This window comes from Hyperolius riggenbachi, chromosome 11, assembly GCF_040937935.1.
Source record: "Hyperolius riggenbachi isolate aHypRig1 chromosome 11, aHypRig1.pri, whole genome shotgun sequence".
In the NCBI taxonomy this organism is placed as follows: Eukaryota; Metazoa; Chordata; class Amphibia; order Anura; family Hyperoliidae; genus Hyperolius; species Hyperolius riggenbachi.
In genome coordinates, this window is record NC_090656.1 from 89,190,895 (window position 1) to 89,208,679 (window position 17,785).

The window sequence follows — 17,785 nt, forward strand, 5'->3', positions numbered from 1 at the left end:
TTGTACTCCTCTACTACAGCCATGTAAATTATTTCAAAATAAACAGTTTCTCATCATAGCTTATGGTTTTTTAGACACCTACCTGCACACTTTAGCTTATCTGCTTTATATGTGCGTTATATGTCTCCACGACTCCCCTATGCAAATCCCTTCACTGGCCTCAATTCACGTAGCATTATAAAAACGTTTATCAAACACTTTATCAAACGTGTGATAATTTACCTCATGGGTAAAATCTCATTTTAAATTCACTAAGGTGTTATATATTTATCGAATGTTTTACCGATAAAACGTTCAACAAATATATAACACCTTAGTGAATCCAAAATGAGATTTTACCCATGAGGTAAATTATCAAAGGTTTGATAAAGTGTTTGATAAACGTTTGATAATGCTCCGTGAATTGAAGCCAGTGGCTTCCAATCTGCTTCCAAATCAGCTTCACGATCCTATGTTTTGCCTACAAATCTATACACAAGTTTTGCCCGACCTACATATCTGACCTGGTCAGCAGATACACACCTGGCTGCCCACTTCGCTCCTCCAACAACCTCGACCTAACCACCCCACACATCTCGCAGTCCATCAGGCTGAACTCTCTCCCACTGCCCATTAGGCTTGCCCCCTCCTTCAACACCTTCAAACAAGCCCTCAAAACTCACCTTTTCAAGGAGGCTTACCCCACCTCAACACTGCCGTAACGTTCTCTGCCAAGAACCTCTTGATGCATCTTCCCTCCTTTAGTGTCACCACCCCCTCCCTCTAGATTGAAAGCCTTTGGCAGGGCCCTCTCTCCTTGTGTGTCATATTTGACTGTGCACTCGTTCCAGAATAATGTGAAATTGGATTAATGGGACTACCACTCCAGTGAATGATCTGGAACTGTATCATTGTATTGTTGTATCTTATTGCTTTTAACAGTTTTGTGTCGTCACCAGTTATTGTCTGTAATTGTATGTATTGTACAGTGCTGCATAATATGTTGGTGCTATATAAATCCAATAAATAATAATAATATGTGGAATTGTTTTTTCAGAACAAACTTGGACATTGTCATTATTGTACTCTGTAATGATATAACATACTCTTCAGCATGCTGCAATATAAAAAGGCAGAAACTGATTAATAGAGGATGAAGACTTAGGTAACGGAGAATAAAGTGGGGGCAGACAGTGGATGAGGAGTGGGAGGAGAGATATCATAAACACATTAGAGGGAGGAGAGGAAACAGAGAGGGAGAGAATTGTAATGCAAGGGAGGAGTGTATGACAGAAGGAGACAGTATGATGAAGAGAGCAGAGAGGCACAATACAAAGATCATAGGAAAATGAGGTTGGGGAGGGAAAAAGGAGCGTGAAGAGTGAAAAGGTTATTAGTCACAGTTGTTTGTTGTCAGTGCATCATCGGGTCTTCATAATACTCCACAAACTATATACTGTCCCCCTGTATTGCTGCATTATTAATATATAGCCAGGCTAATTAGAAAGGGCATTATTGTGGAAGAGCTATGGGGTGTGTATCAGAGCAGAATGAGGGTTGGGATCTGGGGATGGATCATGGGTAGGTTGTAAGAGGATTTGCTGTGTATAGAAGAGTAAACAGAAAGCAGTGTGTGAGGAGGGGCAGAGAGTACCGCGTGACAGCAAGGCTAGTGAGATGTGTGGGAAAATACAGACTAGGGATGGGAAGACATCATGGAGATGATTGTAATGTACTGATGAGACAGTGAGGAAACTATGTGGAAGTGGAGAAGGCAGTTATTGTAACAAGCAGCATGACTGAAAATCCTAACCCTATATATAAACTAGCACTGGCAGTACAGGCCAGCATCTCTCTCTCTCTTTGTATTATTGTTTTATATTTATAAGTGTCGACATCATCCACAGCGCTTTACAGAGACTATAAAGTCTTGTCTTTAACTGTACCTCAGAGGAGCTGCCAATCTAATCCCTACCATATTTACTGGCGTACATATTAGTACGCCGTCGGTGATTTGGGCACAAGGCGAGCCAAATGACGGCTCTCCCTGTTACCGCTAAACTCCCCGGCGGCGTTAAATACTATTCCCTCTCCGAGTTGTTGCAACTCGGAGGGTGTAATTGGAGGTCCGGCAGAATTACTTTTACGTGCCCTGTGCAGCATAACATTGCTGCTATGGGGCGCCCAGTTTCAGTGCCCCCACCTGCTTCGTATTTACTGTATATGTCCATTGGAAGAATCCAATTAATTTATCTGTATGTTTTTGGAATGTTGGAGGAATCGTACGCAGCCACGGGGAGAACATACAAACTCCTTACAGATAGTGCCCTGGCTGGGATTCGAAACGGGGACCCAGGGCTTCAAAGTGAGAGAACTATCCACTACGCCAACATGCTGCCAGAAGACCTATACCCCAATGCCTGGCCAAGCAGAGAGGACTAGCTGAGACATACACCAGTACATCCAGCCACCCTCACCTGAAGTCAGTATTATAGCTGAAGAAGGCTATGTGGTCATGCCACTAATGAGAAGCGCTGGGATGGAGTAGTAGGCTAGACAATAAGAGAAACAGCTTTCATAGCAATATGAAGGGAGTGAGGCACCAACCCTTTGTAGGAATAGGGTGAAGCTTACAAGCACAGGGTAATGATTGATATCCTCTCTTCCTTTTATCTTTTTACAATTCTCTGGAGAACACTCTTTTCATACTTTTTCACAGAAAGCAATACAATCTCTAGACAACTTAGCTGCCAATTTAGAAAGCAGATCAGATGAGGTTTTGATCATTCCAAACAAGACCACCCTGTTATCAAGGTGAATATATTGTTTAAAGTGTCACTAAACTCAGAACTTCCTCCGTGCTCTAAAAGATTAGCCACAGCATGAAAACCTTAATGGAAAAAAAAAATCTTCATTACAATTTATGGAATTCCTAAAAAAAAACAAAACCTGAAGTTTTACTTGATTTCACTTCTGCAGAAGGCACTGAAAGGGTTAAGCCTCAGTTTTTATTGCATGGATAGCTGCCTTGTCATAGCTCTCCTGTAGTCTGTTTACAGTTGCTGATAAGAACTAATTAGGCAGGTTTATCTGTCTAAACAAATAGAGAACACAGAAAAGCAGATTTTTTTCAGCAACTGTATGTGAAATAAAACTTTTCATTGTGTGCTGTGCAAGAGTCCGGGTCTGCTTTAAGCAGCTGTCTTAAAGTGACCCCAGACCCAAAATTCAGCACGGAGGATGTGGTCTGCAGGGTCAGTGGTATTAACCACTTCACAACTGAGGGGTTATACCCCTTCAGCATCCAAGCAATTTTCACCTTTCAGCTCTCCTTCCATTCATTTGCCAATAACTTTATCTCTACTTATCAGAATGAAATGTGTTAAATATGTTTTTTTTATCACTAATTAGGCTTACTTTGGGTGGTACATTATGTCAAGAATTATTTTATTCTAAATGTTTTTTAATGGAAAAATAAGAAAAAAAATGGAAAAAAATCCTTATTTTTCAGTTTTTGGCCATTATAATTTTTAAATAATGCATGCTACCGTAATTAAAATCCACGTAATTTATTTGCCCATTTGTACCGGTTATTACACCATTTAAATGATGTCCCTATCACAATGTCTGGCGCCAATATTTTATTACGAAATAAAGATGCTTTTTTTCAGTTTTGCATCCATCACTAATAAAAAGCCCATAATTTATATAGTAACAGTATTATACCCTCTTGACATACATATTAAAAAAGTTCAGTCCCTAAGAAAACTATTTATGTATTTTTTATATTTGCAAATTTATTTTATTTTATTTTTTTTACAAAAAAAAAAATGTTGGTAACTATTGGGGAGTGTGAGAGGTAAGGGGTTAATTTAAAATGTAAAAACAGGTCTTTGCATTAAAAAAAATGCTTTTAGATGTAGTTTTACTATTTGGCCACAAGATGGCCTCAGTCTTTTTTTTTTGTATACGTCCTGTAAGCGAAATATGTATGCTTACAGGAAGTGTACTGAGGATGGGAAACTTTTATTTATTAGAATGATTGTGCAGCTTCTCATAAAAGGTGCCGATCATTGCTACGGGGACTTAGATCAATGATTAGGAATTGCTTTCCCATTCATTGATCTCCTGGCAGGAAGATGGCAACATGAAGGAGCGCACAAATAAGCGGGAGCGCGTACAGCAGTGGTAGCAGCGGGAGTACGTATATTTACTCCCCTGGGCGGTTAGATGAAGTCTGCAGGGGAGTAGATATACTGTACTGAAGCTGTGAAGTGGTTAAGGCCATTTACAGTATAGCATGTCAAAGGGGTCCTAAAACCCCTATTGACAGGGCCGGATTTCAGCCAAGCCAACATAGGCCTTGGCCTAGGGCGCCTGAATCTGGAAGGGCAATTTGTGGGCAGTAGAATAGTACTGTTATTTTCTGCCTCGCAGTGGCCGGCCTTTAGCTGGACAGAGTATACTCCTGCTGGTGTGCATCCAACCAGACCCGATCCGGGGCCACCCTGCTTCTGAACTTGCTGCAAATAGCTGCGGGCGGCCACGGATGGCTGGGACTGGCAGACAGGATGTAAGCAGCAGGGATTGGAATCACGGGGCTGCAGGCAACTCACAATGACGTATATGCCTGTCGCTCCCTGAGTCCTCCTCTCTCTCTTGTACGGAGCTCTGTGTTGTGCAGCCACGTCCCCTTCCTCTCCGGGCCGCTTGTCACACATACAGCCGGGAAATTCAAGCCATGGAGAAATGCTATCAGCCCTAAACAAGGGGAAGACTTCACTGGCAAGTAAATGGCAATGAAGCAATTACAAAGATATCTGCAGCGAGATAGCTGCAATAAGGATAAGGTAATGGGGGCTGCTGCTGATTATTTACTTGTCTTTCTTCCCCTACAAACTAAATGTTCTAGTTCTTGATAAATGAAATGTTTTGACAATGGAGATTAAGTAAGTTCATAGTATTTATATTTGTACCGCAATACAGTATAAAAACAGTAAAACTCTCTCTACACTCTGCTCATCATACCCTTTTTGTCTGTCATTTCATCTCCCCTCTCTGCCATATTCAGGTAGTGCTCTTTCCCCCTCTGTTTTATATCCTATCTTCCAGTCTGTAATGCTGGGCATACACAGCTCGATTTTGCCACTCGATTCTTCCGCTCTATAGATTCCCTGCTTGATTCTGCAGCCGATTCTCTTATCTTCTGCTCGTTTTTCTTATCTTTTCCCATTGTCCTCAATGCAGAATCAACCGGCGAAACAATCGGGCGGGAGATCGGATGCGTCAGAAATCATGTATCGAGCCATCTAAATGACTCCGAATCGAGCCATGTATTCCCAGCATAACACCCCCCATAGTCATGTCACTGACTGTCCTCAGAGGAGCTCACACTCTAATCCTACCATAGTCCTAGTCTAATGTCCTACCATATCATTATTATTTATTTATTATGTATTTATATAGCACTGACATCTTCTGCAGCACATTACAGAGTACATAGTCATGTCACTGACTGTCCTAAGAGGAGCTCACACTCTATTCCTACCATAGTCATAGTCTAATGTCCTACCATATTATTAGTATGTATTTATATAGCACTGACATCTTCTGCAGCACATTACAGAGTACATAGTCATGTCACTGACTGTCCTCAGAGGAGCTCACACTCTATTCCTACCATAGTCATAGTCTAATGTCCTACCATATTATTATTATGTATTTATGTATCACTGACATCTTCTGCAGCGCTGTACAGAGTACATAGTCATGTCACTGGCTGTCCTCAGAGCAGCTCTCAATCTAACCCTACCATAGTCATGTCATTGGCCGCCCTCAAAGGCGCTCACAACCTAATCCTACCATAGTCATAGTCTAATGTCCTACCATATTACTATTATGTGTTTATATAGCACTGGAATCTTCTGCAGCACATTACAGAGTACATAGTCATGTCACTGGCTGTCCTCAGAGCATCTCACAATCTAATCCTACCATAGTCATAGTGTAATGTCCTACCATATTATTATTATGTATTTATATAGCACTGACATTCTCTACAGCACATTACAGATTACATAGTCATGTCACTGGCTGTCCTCAGAGCAGCTCACAATCTAATCCTACCATAGTCATAGTCTAATGTCCTCCTGATCTATTAGTATCCCTAACCACTATCCCTTCCCCTTTGTGGATAAAGCTATCTTAACACCACTGTTGTCATGGGGCGGCTGGAGATTGTGGGCCTAGGGCGGTAAAATGTACAAATCCGGCCCTGCCTATTGACATCCTTTAAGAACTTTCACCCCTTCCACCAAGACTTCACTACATTTCGTTTTTGAGAAAATGTAATTATAATGAAATGTAAGGTTGTTTTTAAAAAAAAAAATCAAAATGAAATCTTGCCCATCGCTACATGTGAGCATTAGACAGGACCGACAGGACCGAAAAGGGAAGTCAGCAAGTTGTGAGAATAGATAAATGCAGCAAACGTACAGAAAATATATTGTTCAGCTGGCTACAAACCCATCAACTCTCCGATGATCATTTTGCGGACAGAAATTTTAGGTGAATGTCATTAGAAAATCACTATTCCACCTACTGCATCGATCATGGCTCAGTCTTACGAGTTTTTAGCAGCTCAGATATCAACTGGAGACTTTTGTTTAAATCATTTTTTCACAAGTCTTTCCACATTTCCATTATGCTGTTATTTGAAATCAGACTGTACATCCATCTAAAATTCCATTCCCACCAGATGATGCATACAGTCAAGGATAAAACGCCACTGGACATAAACACAATTCTCAGTGAATGCAAAAATGAATTTGCTGTATTGTGTGAGCACAGTGTCATAGTGTGTATGGAGAGAGCACTCTTTGGCTTTGTATACACAGTTTTATGGTCAGAAACAAAAGCATTTTACCTTCTTCTAAAACTGCCAATGCATAAGCTGTGGGCCCACGCTTATACGCTACTTACTGCATCCTAGTTGTGGTAACTCCTCTTGAAAATATATGTGTACAGGCAGTCCCCGGTTAACGAACGAAATAGGGACTGTAGGTTCGTTCTTAACCTGAATCTGTTCTTAAGTCGGAACACTGTGCCATCTCTATCCCCTGTACCTCTTCTGTGTCCACTTGTGCCTCCAGTGTCCCTCTCTGTGTCACATCTGCCCTCTGCACCTGCTTATACAAGTTTAAAAGCCATTTTTTCTTTGAATTTTTTAAAACCAATTATCTCAAAAACTACAAGTCCAATATGAAATTCTTTTTTGACTTGTTCCCATGGAAACACAGAATCCATGCCGTTCGTATTGGCGAATCGCTCGTAAGTCGGGCGTTCGTAAGTCGGTGACTACCTGTATACAGGCTGCAACTGTTCTGTCATACTTTTTTGTTTTCTGAAGTCAATTATGGCGTTCAGTGCAGTTATGTGAGTGGCTACACGCTAGATTTAGCCACTTTTTAACATCTGAAGGATGACTTGCAAACCATATTTGGTTTTGAGTTATTTGCATAACCTTCAATGTAAATAAACCTTTAGAGAATGGATAGAGACAGAACAGTCTGAGAGGAAGAAGGGTGCACAGAGTGATAGGATAAAGGGAAAGAGAACGGTGAAAGAAAATGGATGAAGAGAGCAGTGTAAAACGAGGGGATGGAGAGAGCAGAATGTGATGGGAGGAATGTAGAGAGTTCAATCTGAGCTGACATGTGGAGAGTGCAGTATGAGTAGACAGATGCAGACAGCAGAGTGTGAGGGAAGGAATGGAAAGAGCACAAGTTAGAGAATGGATAAAAAAGCACAATATGAGAAATGGATAAAAGGCTCAATGTGAGAAGATACTAGAGAGAGCACTGAGCCCAATGTTACAAATGAATAGGTCTGAGTAGTGTTAGGAAATGGATGGAGAGAGCAAAGTGCAAGAGGAGAGACAGACAGAACAGCTTGTGAGTAAAACTGTGGAGTGTGCAGTATGGTAGGAAGCACAGAGTGCAGTAAACAGAAAATAGTGTGAGAGAAGAGAGTGAAGAGAGCAGTGATGGAATGTAGAGAGTTATGTAAGAGGAGCTATGGAGTGCTGTGACTGAGGAGGCATGGTGAGAGCAGTGTAAAACCAGTGATTGGAGAAGACAGTGTGAAACAATGTGAGCGGAGGGATGGCGGGAGGTGAGGAGGAGGATAGCTGGAACGTTGATATAAAGGACGAGTCACAGTGGGTAGCTGTAGTGTCGCATGCCTCTTGCTTCCTAACAGGCTTCCAGCTGGCTACTATGTTTCTCGGCCATATGTTTGCCCTCTTCTGTAGCCTAATAAATATTCACAAGGCATAGGGAGATCTGGGCTCCACATATGGATAGTTAACATAATAAGGGTATAAGAGGCGCCCTGGTGTAATAAAAGCATCTAAAAACAGTTTAAAAACGGGAAATAAATTTGAGGTGGCTTACCTCAGTGACGAAAAAATCTTTGTATTTTACAAAGGTTTTTATTAGTAGCCTGTGCTACTAATAAAAACCTTTGTAAAATACAAAGATTTTTTCGTCACTGAGGTAAGCCACCTCAAATTTATTTCCCGTTTTTAAACTGTTTTTAGATGCTTTTATTACACCAGGGCGCCTCTTATACCCTTATTGTGCAATCATACCCCCTTACCTCACCCGTCTGAGGGGTGGGTACAGACCACACGTGGCTTCGACCACGGCGGATATCTGTCCCCTTTCTTTTACCAAGGAGAGCGACCGCATCCAGGTCCCTAGGGACCACCCCGAGTGGAGTCGGGTTTGTTGTCTCCACCTGCTTCCTGTGGTCGGTTGCCCCTCTGCAACCCACCTTTGTGAGTAGTGTCTTACTTTTATTACGTTCAATTGTTTTTGACATACTACACTATTGGGCTCCCACTTTTGTCTCCTGTATCTTTTCACTAGAGGGTGTTATTGACACCCACATCCCACTACGGATAGTTAACATGTTTAATACCATATTGGCTTAAACATTTGTATTCCAGATGCATTATTTCTAAGCCTTATCATACAGCCTCTCACAGAAAAAAATGGGTGTTTTGTGTGATTTTTAAAAGATATTCTAAACATGTTGGTACTTGTCTCATATAAATAGAAATGCAATGTGATATAACTGTGAGTTCTATGATAATCGTAGCTGAAGCTGAAATACGCATGCATACAGTTTGGTCACTTTTAGGATATTGTGTCAGAGTTAAACATGTCAAACAGAATCATTATCTAGTTTTCATAAATGATGCTGACATGTTTTTAGCGTTCCATTTCCTACCTGGCATCCAGTACAGTACCTATAGACTTCTGGGCCCAGATACGGAACTTGGACCTGCAATTCCTCTTTAAGAAACCATGTGCGTCCACCAGATAAGAAGACGTGTGTCCCCAGATAAGAAGCCATGTGTGACCCCAAATAAGAAACCATGTGTGTCCCCAGGTAAGTATCCTTTCTGCTCCCCAGATGCCGCTCAAATAGCAGTATTAGACAGATAGTAGTATTAGGTAACTGCCTCTCACATAGTAGTACTACATAGATGCCGCTCAGATGGTATAATGTAGCTGCCATTCAGATAGCAGTATTAGGTAGATGCCACTAAAATAGTATTAGACAGCTGCCTACCAGATAGCAGTATTAGGCAGCTGCCCATCAGATAGTAGTATTAGGTAGCTGCCCGTCACATAGCAGTATTAGGCAGCTGCCCATCAGATAGTAGTATTAGGAAGCTGCCCGCCAGATAGCAGTATTAGGTAGCTGCCCTTCACATAGCAGTACTAGGTAGATGCTGCTCAGATAGTATGAGGTGGCTGCCCCTCAGATAGCAGTATTAGGTAGTTGCCTGCCAGATAGCAGTATTAGGTAGCTGCCTGTCAGATAGCAGTATTAGGTAGCTGCCTCTCAGATAGTAGTATTAGGAAGCTGCCCGCCAGATAGCAGTATTAGGTAGCTGCCCTTCACATAGCAGTACTAGGTAGATGCTGCTCAGATAGTATGAGGTGGCTGCCCCTCAGATAGCAGTATTAGGTAGTTGCCTGCCAGATAGCAGTATTAGGTAGCTGCCTGTCAGATAGCAGTATTAGGTAGCTGCCTCTCAGATAGTAGTATTAGGAAGCTGCCCGCCAGATAGCAGTATTAGGTAGCTGCCCTTCACATAGCAGTACTAGGTAGATGCTGCTCAGATAGTATGAGGTGGCTGCCCCTCAGATAGCAGTATTAGGTAGTTGCCTGCCAGATAGCAGTATTAGGTAGTTGCCTGCCAGATAGCAGTATTAGGTAGCTGCCTGTCAGATAGCAGTATTAGGTAGCTGCCTCTCAGATAGTAGTATTAAGTAGTACCTTACCTTATAGCATAACTTACTTGTCCTATTGCTGCAATCACTCCTCCAGCTTCTTTGCTGGTGCCCTCTCCTGTTCTATCAGCATGTACAAATTGCTGTAGCATAGTGGTTGGTCATGTGTGGAAAGATGTGGCTGCATCACAGGAGGCATACACAGAGCAGATCAGCCACCAGACAATCTAGGCAGGTGCCTGGGCCCTAGTGGGTGGCAAATGGCCAACCTGCCACTTTCTCTGACCTCTCACCACTTCAGCTTACCAAAAGTACCACAAGGGGGTGCAAAGTCTACTACTTTGCCTAGGGCCCCATTACATCTTTATCTATCTCTGGACATACAGATGGGAATTGGGTGGATCCAGTATGGAGTTGTGTCAGTACAGGACTCTTTGCTGGCTTCAGGTGCTTCTCTGCAATGCATGGGATGCTGAATATAGGTGCACTGAAACTACCTTTGTGCTGAAGCAGCAAATGCCAAAACCCTGTTCACAGCTCCAGCTCAAATAAATAGTGTCAGGCTGCTAGAAAGACAAACTCACACAAAGCTGCCTCATTGTAGACTTACCCCTTGAGTATTCCTGTTAACTCTGCTAGGAACCTATAAAACTGGCAATTCTGGAGCAGAAAATGAGGGGTTATTCTAGACTTCAGGGCTGTGGAGCTTAAAAAATATGGCACCCCTGCTTCCCATCATATGTACCATACTGGTTTTTAATATTCAACTAAATATTCTTGATCTTTTGTGTGAAAAAGTGTGCTTTTTTATTTAATGCATCCTTCAATTTTGTTTTTCTGATCATTCGTGATCTTTTTTTCTCTTAGGATTACCAACCAGCGAGGTGATTATAGTATCCGGAGTCCTCGCCCTCAGCTTGAGCGTCACTATTGTCATGTGTGGACTCTGTCAGTGGTGCCAACGTAAACTAGTAAGTACAGCACATCCACTTGCCTTATCCTTGTTGCTCATATCTGTTTGTTTGGAACATTCAAGTGAATACTCAGATGAAAACCATGACCAGCATTTTAGAAGCAAACGCAGCAGAAAACACAGAATGTACATACACTGAGAGTGTAATAGCTTAAAGTATCACCGAAGGGTTTAAAGTAAACCTGTGAGAAATATATGGGGGGGGGGGGGGGGTAGGAGATGGTATGTGCGGCTTCAGATGAGGGTTTATAGTGAAATATATAATGAATCAATTTCTTGTGTGGGTTAATGTTTGCTGCATTTCATATGTGGGGACATTTTTGCTTTTTTTTTTTTTACATGGGGTAACTTTTGCTGCATTTCGTATGTGGGAGCATTGTTACTACATTTTGGGGGCTCATGATTTCTAAATGGTAGGCTAATACAGGAACTAAAAAATTAAATGATAGGCAAATTGATGCAGATAGTTGCAGTGGCTGGTTGTTACTCATAGCAGATAGTTGCAGAGGCTAGTTGTTACTGATAGAAAATAGTTGCAGAGGCTAGTTGTTACTGATAGAAAATAATTGCAGTGGCTAGTTGTTACTGATAGCGGATAGTTGCAATGGCTAGTAGATACTCATGGCAGATAGTTGCAGTGGCTAGTAGATACTCATGGCAGATAGTTGCAGTGGCTAGTAGATACTCATGGCAGATAGTTGCAGTGGCTAGTTGTTACTGATAGCGGATAGTTGCAATGGCTAGTAGATACTCATGGCAGATAGTTGCAGTGGCTAGTAGATACTCATGGCAGATAGTTGCAGTGGCTAGTAGATACTCATGGCAGATAGTTGCAGTGGCTAGTAGATACTCATGGCAGATAGTTGCAGTGGCTAGTTGTTACTCATAGCAGATAGTTGCAGTGGCTAGTAGATACTCATGGCAGATAGTTGCAGTGGCTAGTAGATACTCATGGCAGATAGTTGCAGTGGCTAGTAGATACTCATGGCAGATAGTTGCAGTGGCTAGTTGTTACTCATAGCAGATAGTTGCAGTGGGTAGTTGTTACTCATAGCAGATAGTTGCAGTGGCTAGTTGTTACTCATAGCAGATAGTTGCAATGGCTAGTAGATACTCATAGCAGATAGTTGCAGTGGCTAGTTGTTACTCATAGCACCTAGTTGCAGTGGCTAGTAGATACTCATGGCAGATAGTTGCAGTGGATAGTAGGTACTCATGGTAGATAGTTGCAGTGGATAGTTGTTACTCACAGCATATAGTTGCAGTGGCTAGTAGATACTCATGACAGATAGTTGCAGTGGCTAGTTGTTACTCACAGCATATAGTTGCAGTGGCTAGTTGTTACTCATAGCAGATAGTTGCAGTGGCTAGTAGATACTCATGACAGATAGTTGCAGTGGCTAGTTGTTACTCATAGCAGATAGTTGCAGTGGCTAGTTGTTACTCATAGCACCTAGTTGCAGTGGCTAGTAGATACTCATGGCAGATAGTTGCAGTGGATAGTAGGTACTCATGGTAGATAGTTGCAGTGGATAGTTGTTACTCACAGCATATAGTTGCAGTGGCTAGTAGATACTCATGACAGATAGTTGCAGTGGCTAGTTGTTACTCACAGCATATAGTTGCAGTGGCTAGTTGTTACTCATAGCAGATAGTTGCAGTGGCTAGTAGATACTCATGACAGATAGTTGCAGTGGCTAGTTGTTACTCATAGCAGATAGTTGCAGTGGCTAGTAGATACTCATGACAGATAGTTGCAGTGGCTAGTTGTTACTCATAGCAGATAGTTGCAGTGGCTAGTTGTTACTCATAGCAGATAGTTGCAGTGGCTAGTAGATACTCATGACAGATAGTTGCAATGGCTAGTTGTTACTCATAGCAGATAGTTGCAGTGGCTAGTAGATACTCATGACAGATAGTTGCAGTGGCTAGTTGTTACTCATAGCAGATAGTTGCAGTGGCTAGTAGATACTCATGACAGATAGTTGCAGTGGTTAGTAGTTACTCATAGCAGATAGTTGCAGTGGCTAGTAGATACTCATGACAGATAGTTGCAGTGGCTAGTTGTTACTCATAGCAGATAGTTGCAGTGGCTAGTTGTTACTCATAGCAGATAGTTGCAGTGGCTAGTTGTTACTCATAACTGCAGAGTTATATTTACAAATCAGGAACTTATAGGAACAAAATAATTGAGAGCCCTAAACTCCACCTATCCGTATACACCAAACCTCAAAGTGCATCCCTCTTACACAGCTGGCTACTGGTAACACTTATCCATATTTGTGTATTTTTCTGTACCCAGTAAAATGCCTATTATTTATCAGCATACATATGGGAAACTTTAACTATAACTCACAAAAGTAAATGATAAGAAATGGCACTCCAGCAGGCACCTCCAACAATATCACTTCTAGGCATGTGCCTACTCTGCCTAATGGGAAATCTGGCCTTGGGTAGCAGTCACAACAGTTAGTTGTTACACAAATCAGCACAGTTAGTTGGTAGCAATTAGTGACAATGATAGATTGGCACTAGTAGCTGCAAATCAGTCACTAATGTGACGAGGCTCTGATGTCTGTGGTCATCAGAGTTCCTTTATCCAGCAGATTGTTTGTATCATCATGATAATTCAGTGATATTTTATTCCCTGAGCACCTATTTATCTTGCATTATGCTTGTATTTTGCTCTTGTAGTGCCTTTTTCAACAAAACAATGCCATCTTTCTGAACATATAACATTTCCCACATAACATTTTATTGTTTAGCCAGCAGACTGTAAAGTGAAAGCTATGAGACAGACTGGTGTGCCGCTACTACAGCACACAGTACACGGAGCTGCTGGAAAAGCAGCCTTCCAACTGGTGCACTAAATTCCCATCACGGATATATAAAATGGAGATCGTGCTGTGAATTCTTTATTGGAAAAATGCCTCTGAAGCTCGTGATATGTAAATTGCCTGAAACAAAATCTTACTTGAAATGAATCCAATAAAACATACACATGGTTAAATCCGTAAATTAGCAAAGATGCAATGACAGTGCTGTCTCATATTATGGAAATTAATTTTCTAAATTGATCTTCTGAAAAACGGTGTGCGGAGCTTGTAATGCTGATGTTACCGTTATTGCCGGTGTCCTTAACACTCCTCCATTAGGTTTTAGGAAGGCCCCTCTACATTCGCACAACGTGAAAGCAATCAAGGGGAGCTAGTTGCAGGCACTGCTGCTTGCATTTATTTCCATGTGAACTACAGTAATTGCAGGTAGGATTGGCTTGACTTAACTCCATACTAAAGACCCATAGGTATTCATAGGTGTGCAGATTCTTTGATTTGCAGATAGATGGATTCCTGCCAGTCTTTCTAGTAAGCCATTTACTGTATATATATATATATATATATATATCTATTTCCATAAATCTACTTTGGATTAGCAACACATTAGATCGCTGCTTTTTAAAAGTGGATCACCAAAACACCACAGCAATACTTTTCCTTTAAGCAGTAAACAGAAGAAGGCCAGTTATAACCATTATGGTTGCACCAGCTTTGATTCAGCCACGGTGCTGGTTAGCTAACCAGAAAGCTAGATATGTGGTTACAGTACATGGCTTATTCTCAAGGGAAGATGTTCATCCACACCCTTTCCTGAAATATGACACCAGAGATGTAGCTAGGAAATACCCCCCCCCCCCCCCCCCAGCAAAATGTGCATCCCCCCAATATTCACCCACCCCCACATATACACACACACACCTTTAGTGATCCCCAGGCCAGGATCTGGTGGCCCATCTCCCAAGTGTCATATAACAAGTGTGGCAATTAACATGATCTCCGCCATAATAGTGCAGCCACTACAACTTACTGCAACACCTGATCTTGAGAGGGGACCATGTATATGAGGACATTACTAGGAAGCAGCCCATAGTTGCTTCCTAGTAATTACACTTCTGTATGATACCCTTGTCTCCTTCCCTGATGTCTCCAACCCACTACCCTCTAGATCATGGCCATCCGCATGTCGGGCAAATTGGGGCGCCTGACCCCCCTTGGCCGCCAACTTATGGTAAAATGATCTCATATACCCTGTGTTAACCCTTGAGATATATTTAAGAGTAGTACATGGTAATTGTTTCTAAACTGTTTACAATTATTTACTATTCTTTTTAATTAGCTAGATAACTAATCTGGTGTTGTTTACATAGGATTTATCATTTAACCACTTTACCCCCACGCGTACGCATTTCTCCGTCCCTTTTTCCATCCTTTAACCCCCAGGGACGGAGAAATACGTACTTTCCGCGCTCCCGCCGCTGTCCGCGCTCCCGCTCGTAAACACGCCGCCGCCCGCTCGCCCGGAGATCAATGAACGGGAAAATCCATTCCCGTTCATTGATCTAAGCCCCGCAATGATCCGCTGCCGCTCGGCTGAGCAGCGCGACCATTGTGGGGAAAAAAAAAAGTTCTCATCCTCTTTCTACTTCCTGCAAGCGTCCTTCCGGACGCTTGCAGGTCGCATAAACAAAATGTTACTGTGGCCATCTTGTGGCCAAATAGTAAAACTACATCCAAAGCATTTTTCACATAGAAATAAATTAGTTTAACACACAAAATTAACCCTTTACCTCCCACACTCCCCAATTTTTTTTCTTGTTATTTAAAAAAAAAATTAAAATTAAAAAAAAATACATAAATAGTTACCTTAGGGACTGAACTTTTTAAATATTTATGTCAAGAGGGTATAACACTGTTACTTTATAAACTATGGACTTGTAATTAGGGATGGATGCAAAACTGAAAAAAATGCACCTTTATTTCCAATTAAAATATTGGCGCCAAACATTGTGATAGGGACATAATTTAAATGGTTTTATAACTGGGACAAAAGGGCAAATACATTTCATGGGTTTTAATCACAGTAGCATGCATTATTTAAAAACTATAAAGGCCAAAAACTGAAAAACAATAATTTTTTTCCCACGTTTTTTCCTATTTTCCCATTAAAACACATTTAGAATAAAATAATTCTTGCCATAATGTCCCACCTAAAGAAAGCCTAATTGGTGGCGAAAAAAACAAGATATAGTTCATTTCATTGCGATAAGTAATGATAAAGTTATAGACGAATGAATGGAAGGAGCGCTGAAAGGTGAAAATTGCTCTGGTTGTCAGGGGGTAAAACCCCTCAGTTGGGAAGTGGTTAATTCTAAATTTGTAATAATTAACTAACTATATCGGACCCCCTGGATCCATTTGAAGTACCCCCTTGGGTACCACACGTTGAGAACCTAGGTCCTAGCATAAAAAAAAGAAAGTGTTATTGGCTGCATCCTGCCCTCCCTCCATGCCCTCTACATCAGCAGGCACAAAAACAGAACCAGACACATCCCCTTTCCAAAGTAAAAAGAAAATCCACTCCACCATGTCATGTCTTAGCTATTACACTTCAACAACAGGTAACTCCAACCTCCTATTTACCATTGTGTACAGGTCTTCACGATTTTCATGACTTTTCTTCAAAATACCTTGCAATTAAAAAAACGCATGCGATTTTAAAAGCGCAGTGCAAGTGCAGCAGTGTGAACAGGCCCGTAATGTTGCAACCATCCTGATTCTGTGGCCAACCCACAGACCTGTGGTGAACATACCATTCTCGATTCTTCTTGACTTGTCTGCAGCTTTTAATAACATTGATTGAAGAAATACTGTGGCCTAAGGGCTGCTACTCTTAGCGGGGTTCAGTCCTTCCTGTCTAGCAGGACACAGCTAGTTTGCCTGGCCACCAACTACTCTAATCCAGTGCCACTTGCTTATGGAGTCCCACAGGGTTCTGTGCTATTACCATTACTTTTTGCAGTCTACATGCTCCCATTACGGCCCATAAGCATCCATCAATGCCTGTCTATTTGAATTACAAAACTGGATCAGCTGAACTCTGACAAACAAAGGTGTTGGTGGTAGGCGTCCACACATGATCAATAAAGTCCAAAAGTCTTCAAATTAGCAATTGGAGGAGATGCCATGCAGTATAAAGACTCTGTGTGAAACCTGTGGGTGATCCTGGATGGTAAGCTAACACTGAGACAGCAGGTATCAGCTGTCTTCATATCCTCATTCTTCCATCTGAGAAATGTAACAAGAATTGAACACCCTATCCCTGCTGAGGACCTACCTACTCTAGTTCATCCGTTTCTATCCTTCTGCCTGGAATACTGCAATGCACTATTCATCGGAACCCTGGAAAAAGTTCTGTGCCCCTTACAAGTGATCAAGAGATGGAGGACAGGGGGCCAGCCAGGGACTATCATAGAGGAAGTGGCTGCCAGCTCAGAAGGTAACATGAGTGGCAGCCGCGAGGGGGGCACTGGGGGCAAATATATATTACCTATACTGCGGCAACTATACTACCTATACTGGGGGCAACTAGACTACCGATACTGGGGGAAACTATACTACCTATACTGGGGCAACTATACTAGCTACCTTTACTGGGGCAACTATACTACCTATACTACCTATAATGGGGC

At 41.8% G+C, this 17,785-nt stretch overlaps 1 protein-coding gene across 17 annotated transcripts in view; it reads left to right on the forward strand.

Moving 5' to 3' along the window:
- The window catches only part of SYT7 (synaptotagmin 7), a 945,664-nt gene that overhangs the window by 571,848 nt on the left and 356,031 nt on the right, over positions 1 to 17,785 (forward strand). For all 17 annotated transcript variants that reach the window (XM_068261178.1, XM_068261176.1, XM_068261179.1 and 14 more), the window contains one exon: positions 11,154 to 11,257. In XM_068261178.1, coding sequence (XP_068117279.1) covers positions 11,154 to 11,257 — 104 coding nt within the window. The remainder of the gene's footprint in view (positions 1 to 11,153; positions 11,258 to 17,785) is intronic.